This window comes from Gadus morhua, chromosome 1 (genome assembly GCF_902167405.1).
Source record: "Gadus morhua chromosome 1, gadMor3.0, whole genome shotgun sequence".
NCBI classification, from domain to species: domain Eukaryota; kingdom Metazoa; phylum Chordata; class Actinopteri; order Gadiformes; family Gadidae; genus Gadus; species Gadus morhua.
This window is the reverse complement of record NC_044048.1, coordinates 29,596,933-29,614,298: the sequence shown is the minus strand read 5'-3', so window position 1 is coordinate 29,614,298 and position 17,366 is coordinate 29,596,933. Positions and strand designations below refer to the sequence as shown.

At 47.8% G+C, this 17,366-nt stretch overlaps 4 protein-coding genes across 11 annotated transcripts in view; 3 read left to right on the top strand and 1 right to left on the bottom strand.

Moving 5' to 3' along the window:
- The first annotated feature begins 4,176 nt into the window (after positions 1-4,176).
- Positions 4,177-10,538, top strand: ttll9 (tubulin tyrosine ligase-like family, member 9). Of its 2 annotated transcripts, none has more exons than XM_030360572.1 (14): positions 4,177-4,278; positions 4,497-4,555; positions 4,653-4,745; positions 4,894-5,005; positions 5,329-5,514; positions 6,404-6,472; positions 6,543-6,633; positions 6,901-6,941; positions 7,181-7,268; positions 7,547-7,605; positions 7,727-7,923; positions 8,370-8,483; positions 9,930-10,054; positions 10,206-10,538. In XM_030360572.1, the coding sequence occupies exons 1-14, from the start codon at positions 4,264-4,266 to the stop codon at positions 10,274-10,276; spliced, it is 1,320 nt and encodes a 439-aa protein (XP_030216432.1). In that variant the 5' UTR covers positions 4,177-4,263; the 3' UTR covers positions 10,277-10,538. The 2 variants fall into 2 exon arrangements, with proteins under 2 accessions (XP_030216432.1, XP_030216439.1); XM_030360579.1 differs by having other exon boundaries at positions 4,653-4,755.
- Positions 10,348-14,506, bottom strand: fam217ba (family with sequence similarity 217 member Ba). Its single transcript, XM_030360560.1, has 4 exons — positions 13,801-14,506; positions 13,614-13,707; positions 13,452-13,516; positions 10,348-13,342 (listed from the first exon to the last, which is right to left on the bottom strand). The coding sequence occupies exons 1-4, from the start codon at positions 13,905-13,907 to the stop codon at positions 11,686-11,688; spliced, it is 1,923 nt and encodes a 640-aa protein (XP_030216420.1). The 5' UTR covers positions 13,908-14,506; the 3' UTR covers positions 10,348-11,685.
- Positions 14,507-14,519: 13 nt separating this feature from the next.
- Positions 14,520-16,674, top strand: ppp1r3da (protein phosphatase 1, regulatory subunit 3Da). 2 transcript variants are annotated; one of them, XM_030360599.1, is made up of 2 exons: positions 14,520-14,770; positions 15,057-16,674. In XM_030360599.1, the coding sequence occupies exon 2, from the start codon at positions 15,063-15,065 to the stop codon at positions 15,972-15,974; it is 912 nt and encodes a 303-aa protein (XP_030216459.1). In that variant the 5' UTR covers positions 14,520-14,770; positions 15,057-15,062; the 3' UTR covers positions 15,975-16,674. The 2 variants fall into 2 exon arrangements, with proteins under 2 accessions (XP_030216459.1, XP_030216451.1); XM_030360591.1 differs by having other exon boundaries at positions 14,521-14,765.
- Positions 16,675-16,853: 179 nt separating this feature from the next.
- sycp2 (synaptonemal complex protein 2) overlaps positions 16,854-17,366 on the top strand; it is a 29,842-nt gene continuing 29,329 nt past the window's right edge. For 5 of the 6 annotated variants that reach the window (XM_030364919.1, XM_030364928.1, XM_030364910.1 and 2 more), the window contains exons 1-2: positions 16,854-16,975; positions 17,243-17,348. In XM_030364919.1, the coding sequence (XP_030220779.1) occupies positions 17,325-17,348 (24 nt within the window). In that variant the 5' untranslated portion in view covers positions 16,854-16,975; positions 17,243-17,324. The remainder of the gene's footprint in view (positions 16,976-17,242; positions 17,349-17,366) is intronic. The other variant, XM_030364906.1, reaches the window with a different exon arrangement.

Here is a 17,366-nt window from a genome sequence, read left to right as displayed (position 1 = left end):
AAATTGCAGTGTTCGCCTAGGGAGTGACAATCTTACTCATCTTTTTTAAATGGCTATTTAAGTTGAATAGCTAATTGGCACTTGACTCATTATCTGAAATGATCTCGCCCTGACTTTTTTGTTGTCCACTAATTAAAAAGGAAGCATTGAAATGGTTAGCAGAAAGAGAACACTAAGAGGCTGGGAAAACTAAAAAATACCTCATTATATTTAGCTTCTATGAAAGTTTCATTCTTTCCAGTTTAAGAACACCCAGAGTGTTGTGGTATCCACGTAGGTGGTTTAGTCTCGGTATAGTGTTGAACTAGGTTTCCCATCCACTCTCATCTGGTAAACATCCCTTTGACTCATTACGGGTGTCCCATGTGTCCATCATTATTGGTGCGATGTTTTCATACAACCCTGACTCACCGTCGCCAGCCTGATCAGACCCACATTCCCATCTTGTGTCATACTCCTCATCCCAATCGCATTCCGCCCTGCTGCGAAAGGAGAGAATTCCACACAAATGGAGACCATATTCAGTTCCTGTTCTGCTTCTCTCTGTGCCGGCGCTGCGGAGGGAGGTCCTCTGAGATCGGACTGTGTGTGTGGTTGTGCAGTCCAATGATGAGTGAGTATCGTTCACCCGCCTAACACGTTTGATTCCGAGGCCGGAGGAGTTCAACCCTGAGTCACAGCAAACCGCTGAAGAAATTAAAATGTTTGTTATGTCAGCATGGCAAAATAAACCATTAGTAATGGTCCAATGATGCTTTATGAGAAGCATTTACTCATAATGTAGTCAATACTAAATGAGAATGATTGATGCTGATGCTGGTCATATTATTCAGAGCTGATTCATGTATTCATCTAAACAACAGGTATGTGGCCACAGATTTAGCATTACAAGTGATACCCTTTACATCTTACTGTTATGCAAAGGGTAGACAGTAACTGCCTACTGTAGACCGTGCAGGAACAGATCAATTGAAAGCTTTCAAATTGATTCTGGCTCCAAGCGTGGGACTGAAGGTCACAATATGTGCCTCTATACATTTGTTATGTTTTCATGGGCTTGGATGTTTACTCTGAAAACAATTACTGAGGACAGAACCTGGAGACCTGCTATGCTTGCACTGTGATTCATGGCTTTGAAAACTTCGAAACTCTTTGAAACTTGATGAGTGCACCCGTGTGGAAAATCAACTCATACGGTTATTTAACAGCATATTAAACCATGGAATACACCATCGTTCTTCAGAGTAGCACAACATGGGCTTCAAACACTAACACCCAAACCAGTTAATCTGATAGGAATACACTTTGAAAATTTAAGATTAGATCATTTAAATTAAAATAACTTGATGATTTATGATAAGATAACTTCAGATCAAATAAGAGGCCAAACACAACGGATGATTTATCAAAGGCGATCTAAACGTTATGCCGAGGTATTTTGTGAAAGCATATCAGCCAGGACCTTTCAATAAAAGGACATTATTTTGTACACAGAGAAACCCTGACCCAACTCTTTACCCTGACCTTTGTCCACTGTTTATGACATCTGATCTTTATTGTGAGGTTGAGGGTTAGGGTTAGGGTTTGTTATGTAAGTGAATACCCTTCAAGTAACTCCCGAAAACCCTGCGCTCACCTCGATGCCTCCGATGGCTCCGGGGTCAGAGATGCAAACGAGACGGCCAAAGGTGCTTAAGGCTATCCTCTCACAGACATTCCCTTGTAATGGGAGCCGCCCCCCCCAACCGCGACTGCAAAGTGTGCCAACACCCGGACAGATTTCTCGGTTCGCCAGCGGTTGCTGAGGCTTATCAGGGGCTGATGAGAGATGGCGCTCCGGGACCGGCGGCTGACCCGGGCCTCCACCCTGCCTGTGTGGGATCCCAGAGCGCGTGGCGCCACTGTCCTGAACCCAGACCCTTCACAGAGGGGAGCACCGCGGTGTGAGAGCGATCAGGGAAGGCCTTCTGAATAAAACATGACAACGCCGAACTGCCGATCCGATGGAATCCAAATGATGTATCTATCCACTGATAAACACGCACACGCGCACACGTATGGTGGATTGTACGGGGGAGAACATTGGCACCACAGTGGGTTCGGTTTGTCACCGGTACAAACACACAGGCGGTAAACCGACAGTGTGCTATTACTGTGATAGATAAAATGCAATGATGTTGGAGGTATTCTCGGTGGAATTGTCTGCCAAACCTCAAAAACCAATGAATGCATGGATTGATGACCACAGATTGAAGACATGTGCCTGGCGTAGGGGAGAGGGCCGTGGCTGTGGCTCCCCACTGCTTATCTGGTTGTTAACATTGTGGAATGGGACTCAGATTCAGAGGTGAGTGGGGGAGGGGGAAGGAGAGAAGGGTTTCCTCAGAGAGACACTGACCCCTTCCCCACATTGGGTCTTGAGACGTGGAGTGGTAGGGCGTCAGTGAGGCAAACAGCGACACAGAACCGTCATCAGGGGTCTACGTGTGCGATGTTTCAATTCAGAACGTCTCTCTCACAAATAAGCAATCAGCCCCGTTCAAAACGGATCTGTTCATGAATGGAATGTGTTATTGACATCTTCTTGGCTTTATAACGTTGGACGGCTCGCAGGTTGCGTGCACACATCGTGTAGAAGATACTTTGAATCAATTCCATGGAAATCACTGAAGCCCAGGATGATTGGAGAAGGAGACAGATTTCTCTGACCTCACGTCGTACTGTACCTGTTGGGGTTAATGACGTGGACGGAGGCTCGCTGCCAGCTCATCTTAAAGGCTCTAGGGATTGTCTCGTTAAAAAAGCACCCAAAAAAAGGCTGTGAATTCCATTTTATTTGGAAATAATGGCCTATTTCTAATCCCACTGCATCGTAAATTCTACACCTATTCTGCATCGTGAGGAATTCAGGATATATTTTCAGACAGTGTATTCTTTGTTACAGCGTGGCATTCAAATGCATTCCCTGTTTATTGGTTATTGGATGTCTGACAAAGAATAAAGGCGCAATACTTAAGTGATTTCCAACAGGATACGTTAGTACTCTGACAAATCGGAGTTATTATTGGTGCCCCATACATTACCTCTCGCTGGTTTCCAGATCCTTTGTTTCTTTTAGCGACTGGGGATGTGTGCACAAACTATAGCATTTACGTTTATATGCAGCCAAACTAAGTTCATAAACCATTTAAACTCGTCTGTTTAAATAATTTAATCAGAAGACTAAAAGGCTATGTTTTCCTACTCTTGGGTGGCTCAGAGTTGGTAACCACCAGCTAGGTGGCTGTGTGATTGTTTACTTAGCTTTGCTTTGGAATCTGACATCGATATTAGCCTACCCATTTAGCATGACCCAAATAATAGTGTGCTAATGTTATGAGTTTATAGATGGAGACAGATTAGACTTGGGTTTTCCTGAAAATAAATTCCAAACTGATTGTATATGCTCTAAATGAGCTTGATTGAAAAACATGACCTGTTGATGGGGAGGTCATTAAAATGCAATACAATAATATATAGATGATCATCATCTGTAATTATAGATTTCATGTCCTCACCACATTTGGCCACATGTAGTCATACATGTATAATAATATGATGATAATTGTTGATTCAATATATTTCTGTCTCCTAGTGCAAGCGTATTGGATTGAAACCAGAATGCAGCCTTGCCTATTCTGTAAATGAATTGATTCTCGGTTAGTCAGCCACTGCCTCATGGCTCAGACTCGTTCACATGCAGCGGTCGAGCTCAGCCGGGAGACGCCAGAAGGCATTTCCTCCTCACGGCGAGTTTTTGTTGCCATCCTGTGGTGCCAAGACGTACAGCCCTGTCGTGAATTTTATTTTTTTGCTTCATACAGCATTAATTGCGGAAAACACTTTTATAGGAATTTTGGATATGCATGTTATATGTATTCAATTATTCAAAAACATTTTGAAATATCGAAGAGGCATTTGCTGGTCGGGCATGCCAAAGTAACTAAAGAACGAATACGTGTACAGCATAACTTTGTAGACATAAAATATTTTTAAAACTATATAAAGATATCTCATTAAATGGGTTGTTTGAAACACCCACCCGTGTTGCCAGATTGGGCCAGATTGCCCGCGCATTCTGGCCCAATCTGGCAACACTGACGCCCAAGTGTTGCGTCGTTACCATGACAACGGATGTTGACACGCAGGAGGGAAGCTGGCGTGATGCTAACAACGTGCTAAATCGACCCCCTTGTCAGCAGCATAGTAATTCGAGGCGTAAGGATGACAAAAATGAAGGTGAATAACAATATATACGTAGTTTAAAACGATTAGTCCTGGCATGCTTCAGTCACGTTATTTAACTAACGAGCTAGATTAGTTACATTAGTTATATAACTAACGAGCTAGATTAGTTATATTAGTTACATAGTCTTATTAGGTGGTCATCATTTTTCTGTGAGCTGATCTTTGTTGGTACATTCAACAACAATTATGTGTAACCTAATTTTTTCCAGACATCCGGATTCAAATGTTTATACGGTAACCAAACAAAAGGAGAGAGAGAGAGAGATCGGTAAGTACTTCGGTAACTTGGTGTGCATTACATAAAAAAACAACAACACAATATTGACTCCGACAGAGCAGATGAGAGACGTGTGGTTTCTTTCCAGGGAGGAGCGTCCGTGTGTGAACTATAAGTGCGGCCTTCTCAACACGATCCAGGACGTCCTGAGACAACGGCCAGGTTGGACTGAAGTCAAGGAGTAAGTGTTGGTGTGTAAACAAAACAACGAACAAAATAAGAATAGTTGCCATCACTTTTGTATATATCATGCAGTCATCTGAAACAATGTAGGCTTGGTGTGGCACCATTCAATTTTTGAACATTAGCGTGTCGTGTTAAACCCACAGAGAAGGAGAGTGGGACTTCAACTGGTGCGACGTCGCCTGGTTGAGAGAGAACTTTGACAATACTTACATGGAGGAGCATGTGAGGATTTGTCACTTCCGCAACCATTACGAGGTGGGCCAGGTTCCTTCATGCAACCATCCTATCACCATTCAGTCATGTAGCAGATGCCTTTCATATGATGGGCCTTAAAGTGGATGATCGTAGATGCGCACATAGGGGTCGGCATCGAAGCCCAAGGGTGCCTGCAGGTAGACTGCAGACATTGGGGTTAGAACTCAGAACCCTCCCACTGGGAGTCCAATACATGCTAGTTTATCCTGCCTGTATGTAATCAAAACCCTGGAGATGCCAATGCATGAAACATGAGAAAGAACGGCACCACTAAAAACGATGAACTGTTGATCCCTCTCCATTAAATCAGGCTGATGTTTCAGCTGACGCGCAAGAACTTCATGGTGAAGAACCTGAAAAGGTATCGCAAACACCTGGAGCGCGAAGCGGGCCGGAGCGAGGCGGCCAGGTGTGACTTCTTCCCGCAGACCTTCGAGCTGCCCGGCGAGTATCACCTGTTTGTGGAGGAGTTCAAACGCAGTGCAGGCAGCACCTGGATCATGAAGCCGGTGAGCTGCAGCACTGGTGGACCCTTCTGCTCCCTCTGGGCTGATGTACTCTCCTCCAGTAGAACACCATTATGTACACCCATACAGATAAACACACACACACACAGACACACACACACGCACGCACGCACACACACACACACACACACACACACACACACACACACACACACACACACACACACACACACACACACACACACACACACACACACACACACACGCACACAATAAATAAATTACAAAAACGTACCCTATATATAGGCTATGGCTATACTGGCAATCCGTAATTCCTCTGTTGCCATGGTTATGCAGTGTTAATACAATACAGAACAATGCTCCTTGTCATTGTGAACTATACCATCCACAGCTCTGATCTACATTGTGAGGATTCTCCTCAGAACAATCTTGTGATTTACCTGAAATCCTGCTGAATCGCCATTAGGCTACATCATACATGGATCAGGTGGTTATCTGTATGTAAATATTACCCTACATGACTGGATCACTCAGGGGATAATGGTGATGTCTGTGGGGTATAATGCCAGAAGCCCTTATAGATCCAGGGGTCAGCTATGGACTGTAGGTTTAATGTTAACAGTGTTGAAACATATTCGCTAATTGTGTTCAGACTGTGGATTCTTTTAAAAAAGGCCTAAAAACCCATCTTTTTAGAAAAGCCTTTGGCTAAACTGCTATTGTAAATTATTATTTTTTATAATTTATTTATCTTTTAATGTGCATTGTAGCACTTTGAGGTCATTGAGTTGATGTAAAGTGCGTTATAAATACAATTTATTATTATTATTATTATTATTATTATTATTATAAGGAGGAGCTGGTTCTGCTGTTGAAGGGAACTAACCCTGATTTATGGTTTATTTTAAAGGTAGCAAGATCTCAAGGAAAGGGTATCTTTCTGTTCCGGAAACTCAAAGACATCACGGACTGGAAAAAGGTAAGGCGCCATTTGCCATCAGAAACCCGTTCCAAGAGGAACCATCTTGAATTGAGATGTTTGTCTGCAGGATGGCACGCGCTCGGAGGAACAGAAGAACGACGTGCATGTGGAGAGCTACGTGGCTCAGCGCTACATCGAGAACCCCTACCTCATCAGCGGTAATCAATCATTTCAACAAACACACACAAACACAAACAACAACCCGTTCACAACCTTTCACTAATATTCGCTTTCAAGCACACCTGGAGCAGGTTAGAAAACAATAACATACATATGACGTAAAATCAATCCAGCTCAAATCTGCAGCCTGTAGTGGGAGCGTACGCATCGCCTCAGTATCCCCTCCCATGGATCACGTCTGTCTCTGCGGCCTGAAAGTCTCCCTTCTGCGTGTTTCGCTGAAGGCATTTCTTCTTCTCCCGCAGGCAGGAAGTTTGATCTGAGGGTCTATGTGATGGTGACATCAGTGAGTGATGAGCTTTGGAATTCACAGTGACTCATGCACATCCTTAGTACCCCCCCACCCCCCCAAACCCCACCGGCATAACCGTGTGTGTGTGTGTGTGTGTGTGTGTGTGTGTGTGTGTGTGGTGTGTGTGTGTGTGTGTGTGTGTGTGTGTGTGTGTGTGTGTGTGTGTGTGTGTGTGTGTGTGTGTGTGTGTGTGTGTGTGTGTGTGTGTGTGTGTGTGTGTGTGTGTGTTTCAGTACATTCCATTGAAAGCCTGGCTGTATCGGGACGGCTTCGCGCGGTTCTCCAACACGCGGTTCTCACTGAGCAGCATCGACGATCAGTGTATCCTCTCCTCCCGCTCAGCCTCGTATTCTGGGACGAGGCGTGCTCTGAGCGCACAGACCTGCCGCCGCGGAGTGTGACAGAACCCACCACATCCAGACCCACTCTCTTCATTGTTATCTTTTTCGTCTCTGAGGAAAAGGATTCATTGATTACGTTCCTGGCTGGCTGCTTTCATTCAGCCTTTGTTCCCATCTTAATCCCCCTCATCTGGCTCCACACTGATAAGAGGTGATAATGTCATGCGTGTGTAAACTCTCCTTAATGCATCACCTCAGATGTGCATCTCACGAACGTGGCTGTTCAAAAGACGGCGCCCGACTACGATCCCGAAAAGGTCAGAGATTCACGAATCTGTAGTGCGTGATAGGCCACTCGTGCGTGTATATTATGCTCTTTGGCCCATTTCTGCTGGAGCTGCATTGAGATGTCCAGCTGTCTTGCCCTGGTGGTTGCAGGGCTGTAAGTGGCAGATCCAGCAGCTCCGCAGATACCTGACGGCCAAGCACAGCCGAGAGACGGTGGAGACGCTGTTCAAGGAGATCGACAACATCTTCATCCGCAGCCTGCTGAGCGTACAGAAGGTCATCATCAACGACAAGCACTGCTTTGAGCTCTATGGCTACGACATCCTACTGGATGACTGCCTGAAACCGTAAGAGAGCTCTCTCCAGCTTTACCTTTTTACCTTCCTCTCTACATCCCTCTCTCTCTCTTTCGCTCTCTCTCTCTCTCTCTCTCTCACACAAACACGCACGCATGCACACACACAAACACGCATACAAATCTGCTAGTTTTCGCATTGAAAGACGATTTCATAAATTGGCACACACTGTGTTGCAACATCCCATAGGTGTGCATCTCCCTGTGAGTCAAACGCACAAGTCGTATATAACCAAATTACGAATGCATCGTTACATGGACTCGTTTTTGGCAACACACAAATCACCTGGAAGATGCATTCCAAAAGGTCGTCTTTATTTCACGCAGTCCACGGAACAAAGTGTTTCCGAAACATGAGCAGCAGCGGGGGGGTCAAAGGGTGAACTGTGACGGCTCGGTAGACGCAAACGGACACGCTCCACTTGACCTTCTCCCCAGGTGGCTGATCGAGGTCAACGCCTCCCCGTCGCTCACGGCCAGCAGCCAGGAGGACTACGAGATGAAGTGTCGGGTGCTGGAGGACACGCTCCACGTCGTGGACATGGAGGCAAGGTGAGGGAGGACGGCTCCGTAGACGTCGTGTTCTGGAAGAGCTCACGAAGAAGAATGTGTTCGCTCCCAGGCACTGGATAGGGTTTCCCTCTCCCGGCCAAACATCTGTCTCTACCCCCCCCCCCCCCCCCACCCCCACACTGCGATTGAGGAACCTATTCTGCCCTCATCCCCCTCCCCGCCAGCCCAGTCTCTGACCCCCGCTGTTAGCTGGTTCCCCCTTCATCCTCCCCCCCCCCCCCCCCCCTGCCAAACATCTGTCTCTATCGTCCCCCCGCTCTGACGGAGTGGATCAAACACTCGACGTGGACTCAGCCTCATCCTGTTCTCATCCTGTTCTCATCCTCCTCCTGCCAGGCCCCTGTCTCTAGCCCCCTGCGGTTCTGAAAGGGTTTGATCGCGGGGGCGTCTGAGGGGTTGGTTGGACCATCAAATGGCCATTCTTTCATCATACAGTCCAACATCAGATCCTTGCAGACATACAGGTCTGGGCTGATCTTACCCAGGTGTACCACTGACCCCGCCAACCGGTCAACCTAAGGGTGTATGGGGGTAGGCGGTTGGCTGGAGCTGGTTTGTGATTGGCCTTTTCTGTATAACGGTAACCTGATAGGAATCAGGGGGTTGCACCTTTTTGCAGATAAAAAGGTCATGATTTGAAGGTATCTGAAAGCCCCGGCCTTGTCATGTGTTTTGATATGCTTTTGTGATGAATTAAATACATATTAATGGGACACACAATGGGAGAGTTACACACAATGGGAGAGAGTAACGCACAATGGGAGAGAGTAACTCACAATGGGAGAAAGTTGCACACAATGGGAGAGAGTAACGCACAATGGGAGAGAGTAACGCACAATGGGAGAGAGTAACACACAATGGGAGAGAGTAACGCACAATGGGAGAGAGTAACGCACAATGGGAGAGAGTAACACATAACACACTGCTCCCTGATCCATCGAGACGTAACCTCTTCCCTTTCATGTCTAACTCAGTCAATGTCAAGTCGGTTGCATTTGTATTGCCCTCACTCCATGTGATTAATCCTTCACCCAAGGGTGCCACCGTCATCACTTCCTCAGCAGCGGGGCGCTCTGAACGCACACAGACCTCCGGCCCTGGGTCTGCTGACGCACGCACAGAGAGACGAGGAGCCGTGTGACGACAGCGGTCCAAACGGGCTGGCTGGTGTAAAGAGCATCACGTTGCTATGGGCTGTAGGGGGGGGGGGGGGCCTCGCTCATTACAGAGCAACATAACTGAGTAGCACCCAGCTGCAGCCCCCGGAGCCAGGGACTGTGGTGTGGCTGACATAACTCGGTACGGCCCCCCCTCCTCCCCGTCCCTGAGAAGGTTGTGTGGTCGGGGACTCTGACGCGGAGTCATCATGGTGCATGGTTCAGGAGCAGCGGCCTGTGACTGACGAGCTGTGTCTGTGACCCGCAGGCTGACGGGCAGGGAGAAGAGAGTGGGCGGCTACGACCTGATGTGGAACGACGGGCCCGTGTTCAGAGAGGACGCCGGCCCCGAGACGCTCAGCAGCTCTTGTTTCACCGCCAACACCCACTTAGGTATATTGGCTGCGGCAGACGAAGATTTATTTTTCTTAGAGTCTTAATCATCGATGCCCTTTATGAATTGACCTGTGAAACATTGAAGCTTGGAGCGTGAATTAAGCTCATCGTGGGTGCTGACAGCTCGCATTATGTTGCTGTGTTTCAGGGTGTGTGAACGACAGGAAGAGGCAGCTGCGGCAGATGTTTAAGCCACTTCCCGGTCATAAGAGGATATGATTGTCAAGCAACCAATGTTGTGTTTTGTTTTGTATTCATTTCCTCGCAGAGTAACAGAAGTACCAATTGAAATGAGTGCAAAACATTTATTTCTATGCCTTACAAATACTTGCAGTCAACATTGAGAAAATACATACAACATTCTTTAGCGTGCGGGTCAACAATGTAATATACATGTATATAGTTCACAGACCACCCACCCATAACCTATGGCTTTGATGCTTTTCATAAATGTCAAGTAAAGGGAAACCATATTGTTTGATCCAGCGTTTTCATGAAACAAGTTCACGTGGTGACTGATAAGACTTCTACCATCCACAGTATCCTAGGGAAAACTATGCATTCTATGATACATATGAGTTGTTTTAATTGATTACTTTTTAAGACACTATTTAAACTATGATAGAAATGGAAATGTCATGGAATCACTTAATTGGCCAATGGTTAAGCTGACACACGATAGAGAAAATATACATTCAGCTTATTTGGTATTCTTTTCTTTTGCACATGAACATGTATACATAACAATCTAAAGCATGGATAAACATTGAACATAACATATTTCCGATAAATATAACTATCATATACAAAAATCTGGAAAAATATGCATATTTTTGTAGCAAACATTACACTGTCTCTCACGCACGGGTAAAAGCTCAGCTCTAGGCAAAATATTTTGTAGTGAAACTACAATTCAACTTTGTTCAAACAAAAGCCCTCATGACCAAAGTGGGACGACCACGAGTACGTCTGAAGGAACCTCAACACTTCAACTCTTTTATCTTCTTCACTAATAATGTCGCTGAACAAACGTCTTCCGGGGGAGGCACCAATGCGGGCGTGAAATAAACAAAGAGCTCTTATGAAAGAATACATTCCAACATGAAAAGGAAAACGTTCACTCAAAGATACATACGCGATGACTCAGATCACGACCACTATTACTACTTGGTCCATGTTGATTTTTCAAAATATACAGATGACCCTATTCTATATGTATTCCTACATCGACAGACTGTACTACTCGGATGGTTGCGGTGTAACAAACCTCAGGTTACATTGAAAGCACAACTACGTCGTACTACTTTGTACTATGTGTACTAAGTCTCGTACTGTGTAAAGGTACAATGAGCGGGAGAAAGTGCATATTCATGATCCAAAAACTACATTAAGATTGATGTCTGCATATTCCTTGTATATAGATGAGTCTTGCAATATGCCTCATTGCTGTTTTATCACTAGGCTTGTTATGTCACTTTATATTGATATTCTGACTGCAGCAAGCAACGACTTCGTTTGAGTGCTAGAGTGACGTGTTAGTAATACACACATTACACAGAAAGCAAGCATAAGTTGAAGCCTCGCTATTTAGTAACCATTAAGTAAAGCGTAATAACTACAGAACCAGTTTACTTAGCTACGAAGTGCACGTTTTTTGCCTTGCCGTTGGGCTTACTGCCAGGCGGTCTGGAGGGGGGCGCCGGCTCCTTCGTCGTCGTCCTCTTCATGCTGGGTTTGGCGGCCGTTCCTCCCGCTTCCGCTCGCTGCCCGTCCCGCTCGGCCTTCCGGGCGGCGTTCAGCTCCCGTTTCCCCCCGGAGGTGATCCGTTTCTCCGCGTTGGGGCCTTTAGTGCCGGCCTCCTTCTTCACATCCGTCTCTGAGTTGGCTCTGGCCCGGCCCTTCCTCTGCTGACCTCTGGCCGTAGCCACCTGGCCACCGCTGGTCACCTGGCAACCAGCTCCGCCAGCGACATGGCCGCTGCTGCCGCTAGCCACCTGGCTACTACTCCCGCCACCGCTAGCCACCTGGCTACCACTACCGCTAGCGATATGGCCATTGCTTCCACTAGCCGCCTGGCTACCACCACCGCCGCCGCCACCGCCCTGGCCTCCACCACCAGCAGCTCCTGGCTCCAGGTGGTGGGTCTTCCTGGCGTTCCCCGCCGCCTGCATCTGTTTGACGTGACTCTTTGCTGACGACGGGCTGACGGGAGTCTGCGCCCCTCCTCCTCCTCCTCCCCCACCACCCCCTCCTGAGGCCCTACCGTCGGAGGAGGTGGCCCGGCTCTCGCTGCTGCTCCGCTTGGCCGGCGCGCCGGCGCCGTTCCTGGCCCTGCGCTCCATCAGCGGGCTGAGGCGGGAGTGGCGCTGGTAGGCGTACGGCGAGCAGCTGCCGTTGCACAGCGGGTAGCGGATGTGGCACTGGGGGCAGACGGGGTAGCGCCCCGGCGGCTGCCCGGGGGCGGCGGGCGACGTGGGCGTGTTGAGGGACACGGAGGGCGGGGGGGCTCTGTGGCCCTGGCGCGGGCCCTTGGGGGAGTTGAGGCGCGTCGGGGGCGCGGTGTGAGGCCTCGGCGGGTGGGCCGCCGGCGGAGCCGCCGTGGAGGACGGCGCGCCCAGCTGACGGTGGCGGGCGCCGGCCGTGCGGGCGCCCTCCGCCTGCACCGTCTGGATCTGGTGCCACTCCAGCTGCAGCAGCCGCTCCAGGTACTTCTCCAGGGGCCCCACGGGCTTGGGCCGGGGGGCGCTGCGGCCCTCGGTGTGCAGGAACACGGCCAGCTGCCGCAGGCTCCAGCTGTTGAAGGGCGGCGGCAGGAACTCGGGGTAGCTGAAGGCGGGCCGCTCGGCCTCGTCGTCCTCTTCCTCCTCCTCGCCGCCCGCCGCCCCGCAGGGCCCTGGGAAGTCGGGCGGGAAGTCGCTGGTGTTGATGACCTCGGCCCTCAGGTCGAGGTGAGGGGGGGTGCAGGGGGTGCACGGGGAGGGGAGGATGGGCAGGCGCTCCGAGTCCGACAGGTCACTGGCGCTGTCGGTGTCGTCCTCGTTCTGGGTGTAGTGGCGGTGCATGGCCTCTGGGGTGGGGGCCGGGGAGTGCATGGGCATGTGGCGCAGGCCGGCGATGGGGGACAGAGGCAGGGAGAGGGCCCTTCGGTTTCTGCCCATCCGACTCTGATTCTGATCCACTTCGTTGCAGCATGGGGACAATCGCTGCATTTCTCGCTTCTCCTCTTTCCTTTGTGTCGATGAGTGCTTGGGGGCTGGAGATTTAAAAGGCCTTTCGTCTTGAGGGCTGTAAAAACAGGTTATGTCAGGAGGAAACCTTGGCAAATTTACAACTAGGGCTTTTACCAACCCACAGACTTTAACATATCATTGCCCGTACCGTCCCTTTATATTACCTTGAAAGTTTGCTTGTGTTTCTTGAGGCTGCAGCTTTGACCTTGCCTCCTCTTGACTGCGTTCCCTGTAATCAAATAGGTGAGATGGATTGGAGGATGATCTTTCATATCCACCTGCAAGCTTATTATTATTTCATAACAGTCAAACAGCCACTGGCTCACCTTGTGGACGGTTGCTACCAAGTCCTTTTCCTGACCTGGTAAGCCATTCTTCAACTGCCCACTTGCCTTTTTCACCTTGTTTCCCTTCTTTGAACTATGGAAACAGATGAAATAAGAATAACATGAAGATAGTCGTTTCGCTAAATGAATGTCATAATTGTTACATTTGTTTGGCAAAGAAGCTTACCTTGTCACAAGTCCAGTATTCTCAGCGTTTCGAACCTTAATTTTATCTTTGGAGGAAACGCGCTTCAGTGTCGTGGATGCTGTTCGTTCCTGCATGATGGGGCCCATTTTGCAGGTCGCTTTCAGTCCAAAACAAGGAGGTATTCTAGCTATAGAACACAGCCTACATCTCGTCCGAGAGATTCAATTCCTAAAAAGATAACGTTAACGTTCAAAACGTCCAGTTTCGCAGAAATGCTGCTGCGCATGATGCGCATTAGGCACCTGTCTTGATATCCAGCCGTTTGTATTCGAAATAAATGAAATACAATAAAACGCAGCTCAATACGTCCCTGTTTTTACACCGGCATCATCCTTGACGCTAAATATAAATGACGCGTTTTCAACGTGAAAGCTTTGTTTGATTCGCCTTCCCTGTCAAATGGGTTTGTTTACCTGCTGCTACCTTGCTGCTTGCGCTTTATGAAGTACTACAACGATAGCGTGGGTATTGTAGTTCAAGGCAATTGGTGTTCTGTCCACACACAACCAGCGTTGTGTGTCATGTAGTAGATGTTAAACTCTACATGCCAATAGTGCCACCTATTAAGCGACGATTCAATATAGTCCGTGCGAACAAACCAGGATACGTAGTAGTTAAAGGTCCAAATCGTAATATACTCAATTCCCCATAATCCTTTGCACCTCCTCTTCCTTCTGGGTCAACTCAGGAGCTGCGCGCACATTCGTAGCCCCTTCAACGGAACCCAGGATTTATAAAGCATGCGTAGGATTTTTGTGCATATCTTATGCGTGTTATTAGCATTACAGATCTGATATTATTGCGGAAGACACAGAGGCACGACTGACGCACGGAAATGCGCTGCTTCAATGTTGTTGTTTTTTATATAACTGGTGGATCAAGCCTCGCCAAAACACGAGCTTATGCTACAGCTTGCATTTGTTAATCCATTGCTGCATATCGTGGTGAGGTACTACAGTCTTATTAACCCGGGTTTCAGCGGATAAAATAATCTAAATGTTCGGATGAGAACCGTACTGGATATGCACGTAGCTCACTCCTAAAGCACACGCCCACTCTCTTATTTTCTAAGCCAACAATCAAATAAAAACATTTAATTATTGAAATGCCTGACATGGTGCGAATGTGTCTTTCTCACCGTCACAATGAATCACTTTCCTTAAAAAGTAAAAGTATATTAACTATGATGACATGAATGTATCCTCTATACTTATTCTACATTATGTTCTGTCTAGGAAAAGATGGATTGGTGTATTGGAAATATAAGGATTCCCCGCAGCGAGACTGATGGCTCCTTCGGCAAAGCCCCAACGTCATGCACCACAATCCACCTGTCTGACATGATCAGTGCGACCGAACTCAAGCCAGAAAGGAAACTGATTCCAATCCGCCCCCCAGCCCCCAGAGTCCCCCCCCCCAAGAAACAGCAGGAGCCAAACCGGGGCCTCTCCTGTGAACCGCTGCCCAGACCTATCATCCAGAGACGCTCCAAATCTCTGCCCTCGCCGCAGGAGAGGAAGAAGCATTTCAGAAATGTCAGGGTGCGTTTCGCTGACTCCTTAGGGCTCGACCTGGAGGACGTGAAGCTCTTCAAATCGGGCGAGGACCCCTTCATCCCCCAACACGTGGCCTTCCGGCTCCTGATGGGTGCCGAGCTGACCGACGGCACGCACCTGGAGATCTCCCTGCCCTACCTGAAGCCCGTCTTCTCCCAGCAGCCCGGGGACCAGCCCGAGTTCCTCCAACGCCTCCACAGGCAGAAGGTGTGCCTGGAGCGGGTGCTGTGCTTCGAGCTGGGTGTCATCGGCATCACCCAGGTGCTGAACGTGCACCCCGATAAGGAGGTGGGCGTCCGCTACTCCTTCACCGAGTGGAAGAGCCACACGGAGACGAAGGCCTCCTGGGTACAGAGCGCCACCCGGCCCGGCGACGGAGAGGGCGGAGCCTGTCTCAGCGTCGACACCTTCCGCTTCCACCTGCCCGTGCCGCCGTTCCTGCAGCCGGGGGCGGTTCTGGAGTTTGCCATCCGGTACACGGTGTGTGGGCTGGAGCACTGGGACAACAACGAGGGGCAGAACTACAAGCTGGTGTGCCATAACTACAAGCTCAGCGTTCCCAAGGAGTGCGAGGACAGCCTGGTGCACTTCCTGTGAGACAAGGGAAGAAGACCACTGCTGAGGGGACATCCTGGGTGCATTTTGGTTTCTGTTCACTACACTATTTAGCTCTGCAGTAGCTTTGCACTCATAGGGTATTTCCCTGCGTATTCTTTTGTAGATTTTAAGTAAATCGTCACTTTGAAGCAGCCAAAGCTGAATTTCACCAATGGGGAGAAATAAAACAATTGCACTTTTTGTATGTAGTACAAGTAGTAGGCTATAGCAGTACAGTAGCCTGACATTTTCAGACAATTCGCAAATGCATATCAGTCCGGAACCTCTCCGGGGCATACCGATGGGCGTTATCAACATGCTAGAGCAAATACAGAATGAGCTTGCAGGGTCTCCTGGTTCCTGCAGGCTAGCATTACAGTACAGTACAGAATAGTAGAAACCACAAATAAAGATAATTAGACAGTTTGATTTGGCTTTTACTTGCACTTTATGATACAATAGAATAATTATAAAATAAATGTACTTTATCAATCCCAGATGGGAAATTTGCTCAACTTGGATGCACAAGTAATTACTTTTGGTAATGCAATTAAAAAAATATTTTTGATATTGTCTTGATGTTGTTTAAGTATTTTGAAGGAAAACTCAAACATATCAACTATCCGGAAATTATATTTTAACATAACAGACTAATCCATGTTAATTTCTGTACATATTAAAGCAATTTATTATATTTTAACATTGTGTCATTGTCTTGTTTTTGGATTTGAATAGTAAGTTATCACGTCTTAATTTGCAAGAAGAATATCTAAAGAAGAGTACAGGTCTTCACATATTCCAGCTGTATTATAGCAGCAGCCTGCTACTCCCTATAATAAAGTGGCCAATGGGAATCGGTCACCTGGTTCAGGTCTCGACGCCACACGGCGCATGCGCATGCGAACGATTTTTCGCGCGCTCTGATCTGAAGAGAAGAAGGAACGTACGAATTGCGTTTATACATCAGAATAAAACTCGTTGGTTTTGCAAAAATTTCGGTCGTGAGTATTAGTTTTCATATTTAAATACTTGATTTTGTGGAATCGTATCAGAAGTTATGATTTAAATGTAACAAAAACAACCTTTTAGTAACGATTAGGAAATGTCAACCGCTAGCAGTACGTTCGAGTTAGCAACATCCCAATAACGGACGAGTCGTGAGACAATTCAATCCTCTGATTATGAAGGAGTTATCTTTCATCACCGTGTACCTTAAGAGCAGTCAGATATAAAACCTGCTACAGTTACTAAGCCGGTATTCGCTCTAGCCTGCAGTGAGCCTGAGGACTGAGGCTTCAGCAGCAGTGGGACTGGTAATAGAGATAACTACACGACCTTGATGTTTGCGCCATGGCGCCTGGCCAGGATCAACAGGTGAGCGCATCAGCTGGT

What these genes read in the sequence shown, in the direction of transcription:
- ttll9 (XM_030360572.1), top strand. An exon ending in GAACCCCTACCTCATCAGCG is followed by an intron (nt 6,634 to 6,900) that starts GTAATCAATCAT and finishes CTTCTCCCGCAG; the next exon opens with GCAGGAAGTTTGATCTGAGG. An exon ending in GAGCAGCATCGACGATCAGT is followed by an intron (nt 7,269 to 7,546) that starts GTATCCTCTCCT and finishes GCATCACCTCAG; the next exon opens with ATGTGCATCTCACGAACGTG.
- fam217ba (XM_030360560.1), bottom strand. Translation starts at nt 13,907, where the DNA reads ATGGGCCCCATCATGCAGGAACGAACAGCATCCACGACACTGAAGCGC. An exon ending in AATACTGGACTTGTGACAAG is followed by an intron (nt 13,708 to 13,800) that starts GTAAGCTTCTTT and finishes CTGTTTCCATAG; the next exon opens with TTCAAAGAAGGGAAACAAGG. An exon ending in TGGTAGCAACCGTCCACAAG is followed by an intron (nt 13,517 to 13,613) that starts GTGAGCCAGTGG and finishes ATTTGATTACAG; the next exon opens with GGAACGCAGTCAAGAGGAGG.
- ppp1r3da (XM_030360591.1), top strand. Translation starts at nt 14,724, where the DNA reads ATGCTACAGCTTGCATTTGTTAATCCATTGCTGCATATCGTG. An exon ending in ATCCATTGCTGCATATCGTG is followed by an intron (nt 14,766 to 15,056) that starts GTGAGGTACTAC and finishes TGTTCTGTCTAG; the next exon opens with GAAAAGATGGATTGGTGTAT.